This window comes from Mustelus asterias, unplaced genomic scaffold (genome assembly GCF_964213995.1).
Source record: "Mustelus asterias unplaced genomic scaffold, sMusAst1.hap1.1 HAP1_SCAFFOLD_732, whole genome shotgun sequence".
In the NCBI taxonomy this organism is placed as follows: domain Eukaryota; kingdom Metazoa; phylum Chordata; class Chondrichthyes; order Carcharhiniformes; family Triakidae; genus Mustelus; species Mustelus asterias.
The window spans coordinates 159,825-180,539 of NW_027590681.1; the positions used below are offsets into that span (position 1 = coordinate 159,825).

The 20,715-nt window shown below is 43.8% G+C and overlaps 1 protein-coding gene and 1 non-coding gene across 2 annotated transcripts in view; one reads left to right on the forward strand and one right to left on the reverse strand.

The window, feature by feature from the left end:
* LOC144487318 (NACHT, LRR and PYD domains-containing protein 3-like) overlaps nucleotides 1–20,715 on the reverse strand; it is a 101,407-nt gene that overhangs the window by 65,901 nt on the left and 14,791 nt on the right. The window contains exon 5 of the mRNA XM_078205397.1: nucleotides 13,914–15,664. Within this exon, the coding sequence (XP_078061523.1) occupies nucleotides 13,914–15,664 (1,751 nt within the window). The remainder of the gene's footprint in view (nucleotides 1–13,913; nucleotides 15,665–20,715) is intronic.
* On the forward strand, nucleotides 3,647–3,807 carry LOC144487320 (U1 spliceosomal RNA). Its single transcript, XR_013496393.1, has one exon. It is a non-coding gene; the product is annotated as a U1 spliceosomal RNA (small nuclear RNA).

Sequence of the window (20,715 nt, forward strand, 5' to 3'; positions counted from 1 at the left end):
GATGCAGGACCTGTCCATCTGTAGCAAGACTTGAACAATATTAAGGGAAGGGCTCACAAGTGCCAGATGATGACTATTTCCACCAAGAGAGAATACAGTCATTTCCCTTTACGTTCAATGGGATTATCATCCCCATGAATCCCCAACTATCAACATCTTGGGTGTTACCATTGATCAGAAACAGGTGAGCCAGATCAATACTGTGGCTATAAGAGAAGGTTAAATGAAAGGATTTCTGCACAGAGTAACTCACCTCCTGACTTCCCAAAACATTTCGACCATCTACAAGACACATGTCAGGAATTTGATTGAATACCATCCACTTGTCTGCATGAGTGCAGCTCAAGATTCAGGAAGCTCGCCACCATCCAGGATAACTCTGCTTGTTGACTGGTTCTCTACCCATCACCTTCAACATTCATTCCATCCACCACAGAGGTACAGAGCGAGTAGCGTGTACCATCTGCAAGATGCAGTGCAACAATTCCCAATGGCCCGTTACACACCTTCTAAACTTGTGATTTCTATCCCTAGAAGGCCAAGCACATAAATGGAAACATCTCCACCTGGAAGTTCCCTTCAAATATACACATCATCCTGACTTGGATATATATTGCCGTTCCTTCACAGTGACTGGGTCAAAGTCCTGGGCCTCTCTTTTTCACAGCACTGTGGGTGCACCTACACCACAGGAGTCCCTTAATGCAGTAATGGCGGTATAATAGTGAGCATAGCTGCTTTCCAAGCAGTTGATACGGGTTTAATTCCCAGTTGTCTCAGTTTGGAGTGGATGGAGAGAGGGCCAGGAGGTAGTAACCACAACCGGGCACCACGGTAGCACAGTGGTGAGTACTGCTGCTTCACAGCTCCAGGGTCCCAGGTTCGATTCCCGGCTCGGGTCACTGTCTGTGTGGAGTTTGCACATTCTCCTCGTGTCTGCGTGGGTTTCCTCCGGGTGCTCCGGTTTCCTCCCACAGTCCAAAGATGTGCGGGTTAGGTTGATTGGCCAGGTTAAAAAATTTGCCCCTTGGAGTCCTGGGATGCGTAGGTTAGAGGGATAAGCGGGTAAAATATGTGGGGGTAGGGCCTGGGTGGGATTGTGGTCAGTGCAGACTCGATGGGCCGAATGGCTTCCTTCTGCACTGTAGGGTGTCTATGATTTCTATGGTTTCTATGAAAAGAGTTGGTCAATCCAATTTAGTCAAGTCTGCGGCTCCAAACTGAAGCAGTCGTGTGAAACATAGCTGAGGGTCGGAGGGTCAGTTGATCATTCAGCTACTCTGCGCCGGCCCTCGCTAAGTTCAAAAGGGAAATGGTGAATCTAATAGAGACACAGAGGAAACTGAATTCATCAGTTGGTAAAATAATTGCCGTTTGCGACTGGCTATATATTGCTGTGAATTAGAAGAAGCTACAGAACTGGCCAATGGTGGTTCTGCTGTTGATGTGGTATACATGGATATTCAAGAGTCATCTGATGCAGTGACACAACAGACTTGAGGCAGAAGCTCATAAAATAAATGGGAAAGTAGCAACGTGGATATAACATTGGATGAACAAAGAGTAATGGATATTTTTAAGGCTGGAGGATGCCGATTTTGGAGAACCCTAGCGGTCAGTATTGGGATCCTTGCTTTTCCCTGATATATATGAATGATCTCGGTCTTTGCAGTCGCGAGGAAAATTTCAAAGTTGGTTGATCACAAAAAAGTTTGAGGCATCGGAAACTGTGAGGAGGAGAGCTTGGGACTGAAATACGGACCTTGGTGGAGTGCGCAGATAGGTGGCAGATTAAGTTGAATGCAGAGACGTGTGAGATGATACTTTCTGGTAAAATGCAATAACATGGAAGCAATATAAAGTAATCGGAAGAATTGTTAATGGAGTGCAGGATCAGAGGGACTGAACGTATATGTACAGTGATCATTGCCGTTGGCAGGGTAAGTGTAGATAGCAGTTAATAAAGAATACAGCATCTTGGGCTTTACTGTAATGAAATAGTTTATGTTTTTGGGCATCAGATAATAATTCATGAGTTTAAGTTTAATGTCTGTTTCTGTACTAAGAAAGGGCCAAAACTTTAATTTCACTTCATGTTGAACAAAGCTGCCTGCTTGCGGGTTTTTGGTTTCACTTTAAACTGTCCCTGCATTTTAATTTAAGGTTTATGACGTTGTAAGAACTATAGAGGTTAAAAAAATGGCTGCTTATATTCAGAGGCCCACAATGAATGATAGGAGCACTGAGTTTCAGTTGCATCCAGTTAACCCAAGAAACAAGACAGTGTTCACAGAGGCTGCCAGTAGAGGCAGGGCAGTGCAGGGATTCAGAAAGCAGGAACCAGAAGATGAATTGCTGTCAGAAAGCAAGGAGGAAAAGAGGAGTGCCAGGAAGACAGCAGTCAAAATGACAAAAAAACCTGAACCTGAACAAGCTACTGCTCCCGAAGTAAAAGAGAGGAGCACAGAGAGACTCCCAGTTAAAGACAGAGCTGCGAGGTGTGAACAGGTTAAAGTTTACTCACGAGAATCCAGACATCTGATATAATCCTAAAGTTGGTGACACCTTCATAGAACTTATGAGGCACTGGTGCCTGTTGGCATGGCTGAATATGAAGGAATAATGAAAGGAAACATTGAACTATTGGAGGGGGATTCTTGCTGAAGGCATCTGGTTTGTGAAAAGGCATCTTTGTTTGTGAAAAGAAAGCTGCTTTTTTTTCTAGAGTGGAGGTTAGAAACACTCGTGTGGAAGCAAGAGACCCAGTGAGATTAGTTTTTTCACAGTGTGACAAACATCTGGGGGGATTTGAAGAAGAATCCACTGAAGTTACTTTGGATGGAATCTGTGACTTAGTTTCAGACAGTGGTGTATCTGACCACAGGTGCCTTGTTGGTTTACATTGACTGTCTAATTTCTGAAAACATGTGAGCATAAGATCTATTTTGTAACTTGTGTCATCCTAACAGATCTGTAGACATCTGTGAAGTTAGATGGGGTGCAGTAGTGGTGCATTATAGTTATTTTTAGCAAAGATGTTCGTGTATTGTAAAAAAATAAGTTATGTTCTACTGACCCAGTGTTCTGCTCTTAGACCTGACTGTCCAGTAGTCAGCTGGGATTTTAAGATTGTCAATACGGGCATAGAGTACTCGAGCAAGGAGGCTGTGCTGAACCTGTAAAAGACATTAGTTAGATCTCACTTCAGCGTGTCATACTTTAGGAAGGCTTTGAACACATTGGAGTGAGTGCTGACGTGAATTACAAGATTGGTTACAGGGATGTGAAATTTCAGCCACGACGTTCAATTGAGGAGGTTTTGACTGTTCTTCTTGGAGGGAAGAATGCTAAGAGGAGATTTGATAGAAATGTTCCAGGTAGTCAGGGTGCTGGACAGAACAGGTCGCAAAAAATGTTGCTGCTCGGACAAGGATCAAGAACAAGCTTTAAAGTGATTTGTAAAAGAAGCCAATGTGATGCGAGGAAAGCCTATTTGTTTAACACAGTGTCTGGTTCAGGTCTGGAATTGAGGTGAAGGCGATTTTACGAGGCTGTAGTCAGAACCATGTTGAATAAAAACACATGGGTTGCTGTAACTTAACAGGGAGGTTTATTTTCACAGACCTTACGCACTCCATAAGCTTTAGTACTTACCTGGCAAGGAGTGTCAATGATCAGGCAGGCTTATCTCCCAGGATAAGGCTATCACATGACTCTCTGCGTGTGCTGACCCCTGCGATGTCCCAATTCCGGATATTCGACTGCAGAATTTGTGGTGGTGGGGGACTGCGTTCGCACTCTGCCCCATGTATTTCAGGCAATGCTAGCACCATCTCCAAAGGCAAACAGCAGCACTTTCAAACACAGCAGCTCTGGAGGGGGCAGTGAGGGAGCTCTGCTTACTGAATGAGGGGCTGAAGTGACAGAAAGGAGAGCAAGGGTTGCTGCCCAATCACTAATTCCCCCTGGAGTGGATTCCCCCGGCTGCTCGCGCTCGGAGGGAGGTCCTGTTCTCTCAGGATGGGAGGTGGTTATCCCATCACTGCAAGCCAGTCTGGATGGAGATTGCTGGGAGGTCAGCAGGTTTCTGTCGTGGTTGCAATGAGGAAAAGGATCAATGTCCTGATGTTTTCAAACAAGGTGAGTACAGCACAGCCTGATATGTGAATAAGGATGGGTGTGAAATTGTAGAAAGAACATCTCCACCCAGACACTGGCAATGCAAAGGCAGCAGCATCGACTGTCAGAGACATGTCCGTCAGGCTGACACCAGCATAGGCTAGAGCCGGGCTGACCAACATATACACTGGGCAAACACATGTCAATGTTTTTCTCACTCAAGGGGCCGATGAGTCAATTTCATAATGATAATGTTTGGCACAGCAGAAATTTCAATTAAAAACTAAACTGAAATATGAGCACAATAATGTGTAATAACTAAAGATGATTATTAGAGTTTAATCCTCATCAATCACAAATTGTTTCTCTCCCACATTTGCTGCAGATTGGATCAAAAAAATATCAATAGCAAACATGGGAAGGAAACGGGATGGGATTGAAGGTGCAGCTCCATGCAGATTCGTCCATTCAAACTGAGCTGTGTGACTGAGATTTTGGAAACTCGCTCCGGGGTTCGCATTGCGGGGCTTCGAGGGTCGCATTCACCCCTTGGTCCACACGTTGGACAGCCCAATTTATGTCCAAGCACATAAATTGTTACTCACTCATCAAACACATGCACAAGCCCAGGGTTGTCCAACGTGTGGACCAAGGGGTGAATGTGACCCTCGAAGCCCCTCAACATCATCAGGGAATGAGTGAAGAAGAGTGGAGACATCCAGATATTGCCATCCTTACACCAATGTTAGTTAAAGTGCTGGATCAGGAAGGCCTGGGGGCATAGTGGGTAATTGCTGCTGGTGAGATGGGTTGAGTGGGTGGCCTAATGAATGGGGACAGAAGAGCGTCTGTTGAGGACAAAACATGGAGCTTGTGTATCATCACTGGTCATAGAGAGCAGTCTGAAGGATGTATTGGGATAAGAACAAAATAACCAGGAGCAGCAGAAGGCCATTCAGCCCCTCGAGCATACTCCATCACGGCACAATTATTTTCCCGCTCGCTCCTCTGTAACCGTTGATTTGCTTCTCAATCCGAAATCATTCCTAACTCAGCTTTGAATATATTCAATGACTCTGCCTCCATAAGTCTCCAGGGAATGGAATTCCCTCACTCGCGAGCATCTAAGAAATACATTTCTCCTCCTCTCAGTCTTAAGGGACTGACAAGTACATTTTAAAATTCATCCCCTTGTTCTAGTCTCTTTGCAAGAAGAAAAAGCCTCTCAGCAACCACCCTGCCTCGTCTCCTCAGGATATAATTTGTCTCAATGCGATCACCTTTTAATCTTCTGAACTTTATAGACATTGCTCTATAAATAAACCGCTCTATCCCCGGAATCCGTCGAGTGAACTTTCTCTGAACTTGTTCTAATACAATTCTATCCTTTCTTATGTAAAGAGCCCAACATGATACACATTTCTCCAGTTGCGTTCTGACGAAGGCTGTGTAAAACTGCAGCAAAACTTCCATACTCTTACATTTCATTTCTATTGCAATTAAAAAAAACATGAACAAACAGGAGCAGAAGTCAGTCATTCCGTCCTTCAAACCCACGCCAACATTCAATGTGATCATGGCTGATCTTTTACTTCAACACCACCTCCAACATTATCTCTGCATTTCTCGATGTTTTTAATCAGAAAAAATATATCCAGCTCAGTCCTGCACAAAATAAATGACTGTACCCCTCAGCTCTCTGGGGAAAAAATTCCAAAATTCACCAGCATTCTAATGGAAAACATTATTCTCAGACTGTGTCCCAGGTTTCAGACCCTCCAGCAACGTTTCTGCATCTGGCCTATTGAACCCCGTAAAATAGTGTCTGCTTGAAAAAGACCAGCTGTCATTCTTCTGAAGGCCTGAGAATAAAGTTTTTTTTTGTTCCTCATAGGACAACCCTAGCTGTCCTTGGATCTGTTCTAATGGACAGTTTTTACATGCCAAGTACATCTTTCCTTCGGTCAGGAGACCAAAACTGTACACAATACTCCAGGTGTAGTCTTAGAAAGGCTGCATATAATTGCAGTAAGAAATCTTTTTCCTCAACTCAAATCATCTTAGCATAATGGCTAACATACTATTTGTTATCTTAACTTCTCTCATCTTCGCTTTCAGTGCCTCATCAACAAGAAATCAAAATAACTTTGGAGTTGTCTTAATTTCTGTTTTTTTTCTGGAAAATTGGATAACGTCACATTTTTACGCACTGTAGTCTTCCTGGCAAACCTTTGGTCACTCCCTGAGCCTCTCCACATCCCGTTCAAACATCTTTGCATTCTGCTCACAGTTCAGATTTCCACCCAGTTTTCTATTAATCGCACATTTGGAAATATTATATTCGATCCCCACATCCATAACATTGCTACAAATTGTGAACAGTTGAGACTCAAACACTGATCCCTGCGGTACTCCACTAGTTAGAGGCTATCAACCCAAAAATAACCCATTTATTCCAACTCCTTGTTTCTGTCCACTAACCAGTTCTCAATCCATGCTGGTATATTACACACAATTCCATGTGCTCCAATTTTCTTTAATAACCGCTTGTGTTTGAATCTAGCAACTATAGAATCCTTAGTGTAGGAGGAGGTCATTCGGCCCATCGAGATAATCTGACTGGGTATTTTACCAAGGTCCGCTCCCCAAAATATCACAAATTTACTCGAGCTAACCCACCTAACTTACACATCTTTGGACACTAAGGGCAATTTTACCATGGCCAATCCAGCTACCCAGCACATCTTTAGAGTGTGGGTGGGAACCAGAGCACCCAGAGGAAACACAGGCAGACGCGGGAAGAATGTACAAACTCCACACCGACGGTCACCCAAGGCTGGAATTGAATCTCGGTCCCTGGCGCAGTGATACAGCTGTGCTAACCCTTGTGTCACAATGCCAGCCTTTTGTAAATCCATGTTGGCCCTGTCTAATCCTGCCATTAATTCCTCAGTGTTCTGTTATCACTTCCTTTACTATAGATTACTGGAGTATCAATGTCAGACTAACAGATCTGCAACTGCCCTTTTTCCCATAACCCCACATATTTACGCAGCTAATCCCCCTAAGGAACACATCTTGGACACTAAGGGGCAATTTAGCATGCCAAATCCACCTAACATGCACATTTTGTGGACTGTGGGAGGAAGCAGGAGCACCCAGAGAAAACCCACACAGAAACAAGGAGAACGTGCAAACTCCACACAGACAGTCGTCCAAAGCTGGAATGAACCCGAGTCCTTTACGCTGTGAGGCAGCAGTGCTAACCACGGTGCCACATCTTCGCTTAATCTAATAGAGTCCTTGAATTAGCAACGGCTGGAACACTTCTGCTGCTGTTTTTCAAATGAAAGGAATGTATTTTGTTGGAAACATCACACATTTGCACATCACCATGTCTAAAACAACTTGTTTTGTCCTTGACACTGGAATGTGCTTCTCCAGGAAATTGCTTGAATACATTCTCTGAATTAATTTTCTATTCAACGGCGGCACGGTAGCACAGTGGTTAGCACTGCTGCTTCACAGCTCCAGGGACCTGGGTTCGATTCCCGCTTGGGTCACTGTCTGTGTGGAGTTTGCACATTCTCCTCGTGTCTGCGTGGGTTTCCTCCGGGTGCTCCAGCATTGTGCAATCATTAGTGAGCATCCTCACTTTTGACATGATAATGGAAGGAAGGATATTGATAAAGCAATTGAAGGTGGTTGGGCTTTGGACATCACCCTCAGAAACTCCTGCAGTGATGTTCATGAGGCACTTTTCTGATGATCAAGAGCAGGCTGATGGAGTGGCAATTCATCAGATTGGATTTGCCCTGTTTTTTTCCACATTGTCCGGTAGATCCAGTGTTGTAGCTATCCTGGAACAGCTTGGCACGGGGAATTTGAGAGTGGATCCCTCGGCATAAAACTCATCAGAATTCAATGTAGTTTGTAATCTGCCTTACCAATATACAGCAGTTTTCTATGTTTAATCAAACTGAGAAGCCGACAGACATAAACATCTGTAATCTGAATGACAAATTAAACTAAATTGAACATGCGACCAGCCATATCTGGTAATTCTATAAACATTTAATTGTTTTCTCCATCATGTTTATTCTCATGAATGGTTTTGAGAATAATTATAAATGATTAGTTAAACCTTTCACTCCTGAATCTCGCAGTTTATTGGTAACTCAGTTTCAGACACATCACTGACTGGTTTGTACTGAGAGCAGCGGTGAGAATATCTGAGGCTGTTACTCTCCAAACTGGAGATCAGAGAGATAAAAATTTCAGGAATCAGAGTGAATCCGTGGTGTTTAACACGAATACTGACAGGAATGATGTGGAATGGTTATTAATGGCACTATTACTGACACTGATAATTTACAGTGTCAGACATCCACTGATTATTCACGCAATCTCACATAGTCTGATACTTACTGCAGTTTCTGTATTTTACATTCTGGATTCCTCAGAGCCGCAGACACTAGTTTAACTCCTGAATCTCGCACTCTATTGCCACCCAGACTAAATGGAGAAAGTGAGAAACACATTAAATTCAGATTAATGTTCAGCAGAAAAAATAGCTGGATCTATTTTTGTGTCAGAAACTTAGCACCAGTGGTGAACTGATTCAAATTACGATACTAAACCTCACCCAAGTTGATCTTTCTCTACACCCTAGCGATGACTGTAACACTACATTCTGGACTCTTTCCTTTCCTTCCCTATGTACGGTATGCTTTGGCACTAATAAATGTGACAATATTAAATCAGATAATATCAAACCCTTTCTGTTGAATGGAAACGGCAATAGTCAGCATTGAAAAATGATGAACAATTCACTCTCACTGGTTTGCCTCGTGGGGGAATCCACTTTAACACCTCTCAAAATGTATATTTTGTTTAATTGCCTATGAGATATGGTTGTCGCTGGCTAGACCAGCATTTATTTCCCACTGCTAATGGCCCCTAGAGGAGGTGATGACCACATCCTGTGAACAAGCAAGTAATTTATAAACATGTCCCACATTCTGGTCTCATTTCCTGATCATCAGAATTACCCTCCTGAATCTGACTGACCCTGCGAAGTTTCCGGAAAATGAAACCGTTTCTGATGTTACATAAATCCAGGATTTAATGAGAATTGTACATTTTACTGAGGGTTATATGATAAAGCTGTGAGAGTGGATCCCTCGGGATTCCCTGTGCTTCTTAACTATTGACATTATAACATCTGTATAATATCTCAGGGTGAGTTATTGTTTGAAACTGTGCTAATTGTTGCTTTAACGTCCATCCCTTTGATTTTATACAACAAGGAAAGATTATTCTCCCATTAGAAAGTTGAAATATTTCTGTTTGATTAGTTTATATGGGAGGAGTGTCTCCCGCTACATTCTATATTAAACAAGCTCTACATTTTCGCAGGTATGGCTAGTGTTCTGTCTCCGGGAATTACCAGGAGTTCCCTCTTCCAGTTGATCCTCACATAGGAAAAGGATCAAAAAATCCTGTTTCATATCACTGAGATTTTCCAGCAGCATGTTTCCTCATCCAGGAAATTCTGGTTTCCTCAGATCAGAAGGAACTTGGGGTCCGGGTCCATAGGACTCTAAAATCGGCCCCGCAGATGGAGGAGGTGGTTAAGAAGGCAAATGGTGTGCTGGCCTTTATCAATCGAGGGATTGAGTTTTGGAGTCCGGGGATAATGATGCAGCTATATAAGACCCTCGTCAGACCCCACTTGGAGTAATGTGCTAAGTTCTGGTCGCCTCATTACAGGAAGGATGTGGAAAAGATTGAAAGGGTGCAGAGGAGATTTACAAGGATGTTGCCTGGATTGAGTGGCATGCCTTATGAGGATAGGCTGAGGGAGCTCGGTCTTTTCTCCTTGGAGAGACGTAGGATGAGAGAAGACCTAATAGATGTATATAAGATGTTGACAGTCATAGATCGGGTGGACTCTCAGAGGCTTTTTCCCAGCCTGCAAATGGCTGCTACGAGAGGACACAGGTTTAAGGTGCTGAGGGGTAGGTACAGGGGAAATGTTAGGAGGAAGTTTTTCACACAGAGGGTGGTGGGCGAGTGGAATCGGCTGCCGTCAGTGGTGGTGGAGGCAAACTAAAGCGGGTCCTTTAAGAGACTCCTGGATGAGTACATGGGACATAATAGGATGGGGAGTTATAGGTAGGCCTAAAAGGTACGGATGTGTTCGGCACAACTTGTGGGGCCGAAGGGCCTGTTTTGTGCTGTAGTTTTCTATGTTTCTATGTTTCTAGATCTAAGCTCTGCAGTCCTGCCACATTTAGTTATGAATGGTAGTGCACGATGAAACAACAGAAGGAGGAGGCTCCACAAATATCCTATCCTCTGATCGGAGGAGAATAGCACATCAGTGCAAAAGATATGGCTCAAATATTAGCAACTAACTTCAGTGGCTGAACCATCCAGATGTCCCCAGCATTATAGATATGTCATCAGCTCATTCGATTCACTCCACATGATGTCAAGAAATAGCAAAAGGTAATGGATACTGCAAAGATCATAGGTCTTGATAATATTCCAGTAATTGTACTGAAGATTACTGCTCCAGAAGTTGTTTTGTTCCGAGCCAAGCTGTTCCAGTAGAGCTACAACCCATACTGATGTTTACCCAAAATAGTGGGAAATTGCCCAGATATGACAGTAAATAAAAAGGAGAGAACAAATCCAATCTGTCCATTTACCACCCCATCAGTCGACTCTCGATCACCACAGAATAATGGAAGGCTAACGAGATTAACAAGTGGCACTTAATTAGCAATGACCTGCTCGCTGACTCTGAGCTTGTGCTTACTCAGGGTCACTCAGTCCTTTACCTCATGACAGGCTTGATGCAAACACGGACAGCAGAGCTGAACTCAGGATGAGGGGGAAGAGTGTCTGCCCTTGACATTAAGACAGAATACGACCACATGTCGCAAAAAGGAACCAGAGAAAAACCACTCTGCCTGTTGGAGTAACACCAGCACAAAGGAAGATAGTTGTGGTTGTTGGGCCATCGACAAGATGCAGTGCAACAACTCACCATGGCCCGTTTAACAGCACCTTCCAAACTTGGAATTTCTATCCCTGGAAGGACAAGGGCAGCAGATGAATGTAAACATCACCACCTGGAAGTTTCCTTTCGAGATACACACCATCCTGACTTGGAAATTTATCATTCCTTCACAGTGACTGGGTCAAAATCCTGGGACTCTCTTTCTCACAGCACTGTGGGTGCACCTACACCACAGGTGTCCCTAAATGCAATGATGATATAATAGTGAGCATAGTTGCTTTCCAAGCAGTTGATACGTTTAATTCCCAGCTATCTCAGTTTGTCGGAGTGGGTGAAGAGAGGGTCATCTCATCTCCAGGATATTACAGCAGGAATTTCTCAGGAGAGTGCCCTCGTCCCAACCATCTTCAGCTGCTTCATCAATTAAATTTCATCCATCATAAAGTCAGAAGTGGAGATGTTTGCTGATGTCTGCACAACGTTCAGCACCATTCTCGGCTCCTCAAGATAGTAATGCAGGACGTGCCTATATTTAGCAAGGCTTGAATAATATTCAAGAAAGGCTGACAAGTGCCAGGCGATGCCCATCTCCACCAAGAATGAATACAATCATCTCCCTTTACATTCAATGGGATTATCATCACCTGAATCCTGACTATCAGCATCTTGGATGCCACCATTGAACAGAAACAGACTAGACATATCAATACTGTGGCTTTTAGAGAAGATTAAAGGCCAGGAACTCTGCGCAGAGTAACTCACCTCCTGACTCCCAAATACATTTCCACCATCTACAAGACACATGACAGGAATTTGATTGAATACCATCCACTTGTCTGCATGAGTGCAGCTCAAGATTCAGAAAGCTCGTCACCATCCGGGATAACTCTGCTTGTTGACTGGTTCTCCACCCACCACCTTCAACATTCATTCCATCCACCAGAGGTACAGAGCTAGCAGTGTGTACCATCTACAAGATGCAATGCAACAACTCCCAATGGCCCGTTACACAGGACCTTCCAAACTTGTGATTTCTATCCCAAGAAGGACAAGGGCAGCAGATAAATGGAAACATCACCACCTGGAAGTTTCCTTCAAAAATACACACCATCCTGACTTGGAAGTATATCGCCGTTCCTTCACAATGACTGGGTCAAATGTCCTGGGACTCTTTTTCTCACAGCACTGTGAGTGCACCTACACCACAGAAATATCTAAATGCAATGATGGTGATATAATAGTGAGCATAGTTGCTTTCCAAGCAGTTGATACAGATTCAATTTCCAGCTATCTCAGTTTGTTGGAGTGGATGAAGAGAGGTCCGGGAGCCAGCAACCCCAACCTAAAAGAGTGGGTTAATTCATTTTCGTCAAATCTGCGGCTCCAGCCTGGAGCAGTAGTGCTAAACTTAGCCGAGGGTCGGAGGGGAGTTGATCATTCAGCTACTCTGAGCCGGCCCACGTTTAGTTCAAAAGGGAAATGGTAAATCTAATAGTGACACAGAAGAAAACTGAGTTCATTTTTTGGTTAAAAAAAATTGCCATTTGCGACTGGATTTATACTGTTGTGAATTGGAAGATGCAACAGAAAAGTTCAATGGTTGTTCTGCTGTTGATGTGGTGTACATGGATATTCAAGAGTCATCTGATGCAATCTGAGTCATATGAGCAAGCAATATAAAATAATCGTCAGAATTGTTAACGGATTGCAGGAGCAGAGGGACTGGGCGTATGTACAGTGATCATTGCCGTTAGCAGGCAAGTGTAGGTAGCAGTTAATAAAGAACACAGCATCTTGGGCTTTACTGTTATGTAATAGTTTATTTTTGTGGGCATTAGACAATAACTCATGAGTTTAAGTTTAATTGGTGTTTCTGTGCTTGTGGCTAAGAAATGGCCAAAACTTTAATTTCATTTCATGTTAAACAAAGCTGCCTGCCTGCCTGGTTTCACATTAAACTTTCCCCGCATTTTAATTGAAGGTTGACGACGTTGTAAGAGTTATAGAGGTTAAAAAAATGGTTGCTTATATTCAGAGGCCCACAATGAATAATAGAATCACTGAGTTTCAGTTACAACCAGTTAATCCAAGAAACAAGACGGAGTTCACAGAGGCTGCCAGTCGAGGCAGCGCAATGCAGTGATTCAGAAAGCAACCCGAACTGATGATGTTACCAGTGATCACGTGACTTATAAAGGGACATTGTCCCAATATAACACACACCTACTGTAATACATAACAGAGGTAGAGCGCAGTAAAATAACTGATAATAATTAGCCACAAACTGTAAGCTGTATCGAACAACAGAAACTAATTTCTGTATAGCATCGTACATAATCAGATGGTTTCTGCTGGGAGAGGGAAAGATCCTTTTTCACATTTTGGAGGGAGGCCTTTACAGCTCTAATTATTTAAAACTCATCCCAATAATGTTTTTATTCATTCATGGAACGTGGGCATCGCTGGTTTTGCCAACATTTATTGCCCACGCCTATTCCACGAGAATCTGCCTTCTTGAAATGATGTAGTTTTATCGGAGAATCATAGATTTATTACAGGTTCAGAAGGAGGCTAATCGGCCCATCATATCAGCATCTGCTCTCAAATGAGCATTATTACTTTGTGCCATTCTCCCACACTTTCTCTGTGACCATTGGACATTGTTTCTCTCTTGACGTCCTCGAATGAACATGCCTCTGTTTTATTAGAACAAAGGAAATGGCTTCTCAACAATGAAAATATCCGCTATGAGACCAAACAGTTACCTCAACTCCTGACATTTGTGTAGAACGGGTCCCAGCCGCTGGAGCCCTTCACACTGAATGTAGCATTGCTGTAGATCGAGGTGTTTTATTGTATCACAGAGTCCAATGACATGAGACAGGACCGCACAGTCAATCGGGGTCAGTCGCAGTACGCTAAATGAAAGTGTTTCCATAGATCCCACTGTGTTCCGAGCCAGTGCTTTATTCTGAGACTCAAATAGATAGTGGAATGTGTTCAGGAGCTTCCTTGTCCCAGATTCTGTCTGTGTGTCTCCAATCTGTCCTTCAACCCTCTCCTTCACCCAGTCAATCACTCGGCAGGTTGTTTGATGAAGAAATGGACCCAGAAACTCCTCCAGGGGTCGAGCTGACTGTGGGGAGGAGAGACCAGCAACAAAACGGAGAAATATCTCAAATCGCCCATCTTCTTCGCTGTGGGCTTCACTGAGGAGTTTCCCGATCTCCCTGGGATCTGGAGTCAGGAATGGTGTGAGTGCAGCTACAAACTCTTGAATGGTGAGGTGTGGGAATGTATAAACCACACTCTGGGCAGAATCATCTCTCTCCAAAAGTTCCATCAGGAACCCAGACAGGAACTGGGAAGGTTGTAGATTGTACTCAATCAAATCTTCATCTCTAAACACAATCTTCTTCTCGGAGACTCCTGTGAAGGCCATCTCACCAAGCTTCAGTAACACATCACGGGGGTTTTCAATCTCTCGGCCATGGTTTTTCAGAATGTTGTAAATATAGTAGGAATATAGTTGGGTGATGGTCTTGGGAACTTGCTGCCGTTTCCTCTTTCTTTGTATAAAGAAGGGACCCAGTGACAGACCGAGGATCCAGCAGTAGGAAGGGTTGTAACACATGGTGTACAGGATCTCGTTCTCCTCCACGTGTTTGAAAACAGCCGCTGCCACCGCCTGATCTTCAAAACACTTGTTGAAATATTCCTTCCGTTCATCACCTACAAATCCCAGGATTTCAGCCCAGACACTGATGTCAGCCTTTTCCAATAAATATAATGCAGTGGGGCGGCTGGTCACTAGCACTGAACATCCTGGGAGCAGCTTGTGCTGTATTAAACTGTACACAATGTCAGACACTTCACACCAGCATTCAGGATCTGTGCACATGGACTGTGGTTCTGTATTCCTCCGATTGTCGGCAAAATCAATACTGTCCTTGAATTCATCCAAACCATCGAATATAATCAGCAATCCCTCTGGGTTCTTCCAGAGCTCTCCCAGAATATTTCCAAAGTAAGGATAGAAAAACAGTATCAAATTCCTTAGGTTTATTCTACAGTTAATAGTGTTCAATTCCCGGAATTTAAAACTGAAAACAAATTGAAAGTGTGGGTATATTTTCCCAGTGGCCCAGTCATAAACAATCTTTTGTACCATTGTTGTTTTTCCAATTCCCGGAACTCCGCTCACTGCTGCTGAACTCCCAGATTTGTTTCTGAAAAATGTAAATTTGCGCAAAATGCTGCTCTGAAATAATTGATCTGTTCGGATTTTCTCCAGTTCTTTCCGGAGATGTTTCTTTCTCCATTCTTCATGGTCTCGGCCTCTTGCCAGCAGTTCATGTTCTACAAGAGTCCGATCTCGAACAGCGGAAATAACCGTCAGCTCAGCGTATCGATCAACCAGCTGGAAAATCTTAACCTTCTCCTTTATGAGGATAGTGTTCACTCTCAGTCTTTCAGTTTGTTCCCTGAGTGTCTCCTTGTGTTTCTGTTGAAGATCTTCAATTAGAACAGAGAGACATGTCAGTTGCATTAAAACACAGTCTTTGCTGAATTGTTAGACTTACTTTACAGTGTCAGTCAAGGTTTGTGCAGGAATTAAAATTAAGTTATTGGAAACCTCGTTTGACAATCAACAATTTTCAATTAAATTCTCAGATCATGACTCAACTTGAATATGTTGATAACTTGTTGATTTTATAAAGGTGATGTTTTCTCTCTGATGGTTAATGCTTTCCAACCTCCCCTTAACATGGACATCTCACTGGCAGTCTGCAAGGAGCATGGTTACATGACAGACAATTTTCGGGCCCATCAGTCTGTGAACTAGTCGGTGTTCCCAATCTGCTGCAGAAATTGTAAATTGAATATTGGATATGAATGGCAGATGGAGAGCTTGTAATAGTTCAGGAGTCTCGCTGTGACTGTATCTCATCTTCAACAGGTTCTCTTTCATACAGTGTGAACATCGGAATACCAACAGCTTTGTACATGGACATTTCTGCTATGCTATCAGGCTGTTACCTGGTCACCCATGCTACTGGGGAACTGGTTGGCTCAATTGGTCAGATTGTGGGCCATATTGTGTCAGCAACATGGGGTTCGATCCTCATTGTATCTGGGGTAAATTCGGGACCTCGCTCCTTGCCTTACCCGTACCGGAGATAATTCAGCCGTGGTTCAAACCTGCCTTCAGACAGAGAACTCAAAGAATACCCATCTCTTTGTTATAGTGTATTTCAGTAATCATTAACTATGTTTCAGGAGCAGTACAGAAATATTAATTAATTGTGTTTGATAACCGTTCTGCAATGATGGCAACAGGAAACAGAACAAGGAGCTACTTTACTAAGTGAAATATGAAACCAGTAAACATTCACAGTTCATTTAACCTGTTTAACAATAATTATAATTCATGGTTAATAATGTTTCTTGTTTCCAACAACCTAGTTTTGGGAAATGGAAAATATATTCATCTTAATTTTTACATTGGATTAAAGGAAACCCCTGAATTAAGGGATTATTCTTTCAGTAGAATAATGTGCTCTCTTTAACTACCATTAGGAAACTAATCAGTAATTTTGGATTAAGCCTCAGAGACATTCTTCAGATTAATGTTCAATTGTGTGAACACCTCTAGATATTCTCATTGTTATCAAAGATTTTCTGACCTCTCAATCTGTTCTGTGATATGGTAAAAATTATTGGGGGCGATTCTCCCATCCCAACGCTCTAAGCTTTTAGCTCGGTGGGCTGGGAGAATCGCTTGTGGGCCGATTTGTGGGATTCACGCATGCATTCCCGACATGCACGCATCTCCAAGTGCCAGATATCCGGCACGGTGGGGACAGCAGGTACGAGATTTTAATCTGTCTTTAATCTTATTTTAATGTTATTAGCGAGCCCGGGACTGAAGTCTCCGAACCCGCTAGCATCTCCCACTCCCGTCTGTGCAATTTCACGCCGGCGCCGTTCAGACTAGCTTCCCAGTTTCAGGGAACTAACAGGCGAACCCGCTGGAGTGAAGGGAGGAGTGCAATTGGGACCCATCAGGAGGTTGGGCGGCTTCGGGTGGTTACCCCCTGGGTATGGGCACTGGGTACATTGGGGAAACCATGCAGACGCTACGACAGCGGATGAATGAACACCGCTCGACAATCACCAGGCAAGACTGTTCTCTTCCTGTGGGGGAGCACTTCAGCAGTTAAGGGCATTCAGCCTCTGATCTCCAGGTAAGCGTTCTCCAAGGCGGCCTTCACGACACACGACAGCGCAGAGTCGCTGAGCAGAAACTAATAGCCAATTTCCGCACACATGAGGACGGCCTAAACCGGGATGTTGGATTTATGTCACATTATCAGCTTGCCCCCTGGACTTGCAGAATCTCACTAGCTGTTCTGTCTGGAGACAATACACATCTCTTTAACCTGTGTTTAATGCTCCCTCCACCCACATTGTCTGTACCTTTAAGACCTGGCTGGCTGTAGGGATTCGCATTCTAATCAGTATTCTGTAACTTGATTTTTTGTGTCTCTGTGCACTGTTTGAGAGCACATTTCAACTCCATCTGACGAAGGAGCAGCGCTCCGAAAGCTTATGGTATTTGCTACCAAATAAACCTGTTGGACTTTAACCTGGTGTTGTGAGATTTCTTACTATGGGCACTGTGGCAGGGCCAGCCTGTGTTCATGGCACTGCCTAATGGGCAAAGTGCCCGTGCCCAGGGGACACCTTGGCACTAAGCACCGGGTATGGGGCAGTGCCAAGGGGCAGGGCCTAGGTTGCCTCCATGGATGGGGTGTCTGCCTCCCGTGGGGCCGGGGATCCGGGGAAGATCGAGGTACTCCGAGAGAGGGTCAGGGCTGGCGGCGAAGGGGCAGCACTGCGAGTGTCCCGTGGCTGACCAGCGATCGAGCTGGCCAGCAAACTGCAGGCTGACAGTTTGGGGCCACTGTGCATGGGCAGAAGTCAGGAACTGTCAGCCTCTGGTGTGAATCGGCCCCACCCCCTAAACGTTTCATGATATTCACAGTTGTGACCTCTGCATTGCACAGAGTGTGGGAGATTCGAGTTTGAGCTCCCACTGAAAAAAACAATCTTGATTTACACCAGTTTCCCGCCAATTCAGCACATGGAACGTTTTTGGGAGAATCGCCCCCAATGTTCCTCATTTCTGCAACAATTTCCCTACAGTTCAAAATGGAACAAATCAGAGCCCGGGAACTCCAGGTTTCTCAGCTTGACAGCCGTTATTGGGAAGATACTCTCAGGTGTAAGAAGAGCTGTCTTTATGATTACTGGGAAACGGAAAAAGGCCATTCGGAATTCACAATAAACTTTCACGATTTTCCCTAAACGTTTAGGCCTACATGGGGTAAATCAGAGCTGGGAAACTGCAAGCCTCCGAACCAGACATTCGTTATCAAGTGGACATTGCAAGGGATAATTTAAAGTTTTCCTTATGATAACTGGGAAAGGGAAGAATCAATTATAAATTAACAGAAGAACTGAAAAAGTTAAAATTGCTGGAGTTTGAGGAAGTGAGTAGAATAGTAAATGATGGAAATATGGTGGACATTGTCACCCAAGACTGTTAGAAAGCCATTGATAGGTTTCCTCACCTAAGAAGTTTATTGTATCAGTGGAAATTTGAAACTCTGCTTCAGGAATCGTCTTCAATGTTACAACTAAAACTTAGTGGACTCGATGTAGTTTGGCTTGAAGACATGTCACAAGTGATCTGAACAGAAAATGTTGGATAAGATCAGCATCCATGGAGACAGTAATTATCATTTTGATTCCATATGACGCTACTTTAGAACTCAGTCACATTGGACTCAAAATGTTAACTCTCGTTCTTTCTCCACAGATTCTGCCAAAACTAAGTCGATCTCACATTTTTTGTTTTTACTTCAGATTTCCACCATCCATAGGTTTTATTAAAGATGATCTTCTGTGGGAAATTAGCCTGAGGCTCACTACTCCTCACAGTCTGATATGCAAGAGCTCAACAAGTTTGAACTTATGAAGTAGGAGCATGAAATAGTAGCATGATATGTGTACAGTAAGTTTGTAGATGCCAACAATATTTATACACGGATTAACCTGGGCGGCACGGTAGCACAGTGGTTAGCACTGCTGCTTCACAGCTCCAGGGTCCTGGGTTCAATTCCCGGCTCGGGTCACTGTCTGTGTGGAGTTTGCACATTCTCCTCGTGTCTGCGTGGGTTTCCTCCGGGTGCTCCGGTTTCCTCCCACAGTACAAAGATGTGCGGGTTAGGTTGATTGGCCAGGTTAAAAATTGCCCCTTCGAGTCCTGGGATGTGTAGGTTAGAGGGGTTAGCGGGTAAATATGTGGGGGTAGGGCCTGGGTGGGATTGTGGTCGGTGCAGACTCGATGGGCCGAATGGCCTCCTTCTGCACTGTAGGGTTTCTATGATTTCTATGAACCTGAGGGGAGAGAGTGTGAGAAGAGAACATTGGGATATTGAGAAAGACAACAGGACCTAGAGGAGAGTGTTAGAGGGGGACACTGGGACAGACATTCAACAGCACCCAGAGAAGAGTGAGGAGGGAGAAAACTGGAACACTGGGACAGTCAGCAGCACCTAGAGAAGAGGGCGAAAGGACAATACTGGGACAGACAGTTAGCAGCACCTAGAGGAGAATGTGAGAGGACATTGGGTTACTGGGACAGACAGTCAGCAGCATCAAGCGAAGATTGAATATAGACCAAAGAGTGCAGTGAGAAATTTGAACACTAGCTTGGAGTTTGGAGATGCAGTGGTGACACCAGGATTCAAACTCCCTGGCTCGGGAGTCAAACATGTTTCATGGACAAGTTAAAAAAAAAAACAGGAAGGGGAATAAGAAAAAAGTGATAGGCCGATAAATCAAGGTCCAAAATTAAACAGGGCCACAGTGAACAAATAGTGAGAATGGTACAATTGACAAAACAGACTTTGTGCTTTAATGCACGGAGAATTCAAAATAAAGTGGATGAATTATTCATACAAATCGATGCAAACAGGTGTGATGTAGTCGGGAATACACCGATGTGACTGCAGGGTGACAAGCAATGGGACATCCAGCCATGTTCACGATCTGGGAAGGACAGTCAAAAAGGAAAAGGTGGTGGTGTTGTTTGGCTAGTTCAAGAGGAAATTAGCTGAATAATGAGGTCGGATATCAGCCCTGGTGACGTGTAATCTGTATGGGTAGAGCTGAAAAGGTTCAAAGGTAACAAAAGTTTAACGTGGATAAGTGTGAGGTCATAATTTTGGTCACAAAAATGGGAAGCCGAATTGTTGTCTAAATGGGGAGAGACTTCGAGGTGCTCCGGTACAGAGGGATCTGAGTCACAGAAAACAAGTATGCAGGTACAGCAGATAATAAAGAAAGCAAATTGAGTATTGGCAGTTATAGCTAAAGGAATATAATTGTAAGGTAAGAAAGTATTGTTGCAATGATACAAGGCATTAGTGAGGCCGCCCCTAGAGTATTGTGCACAGTTTTGGTCCCCTTATTTGAGGAAAGATGTAGTGGCATTG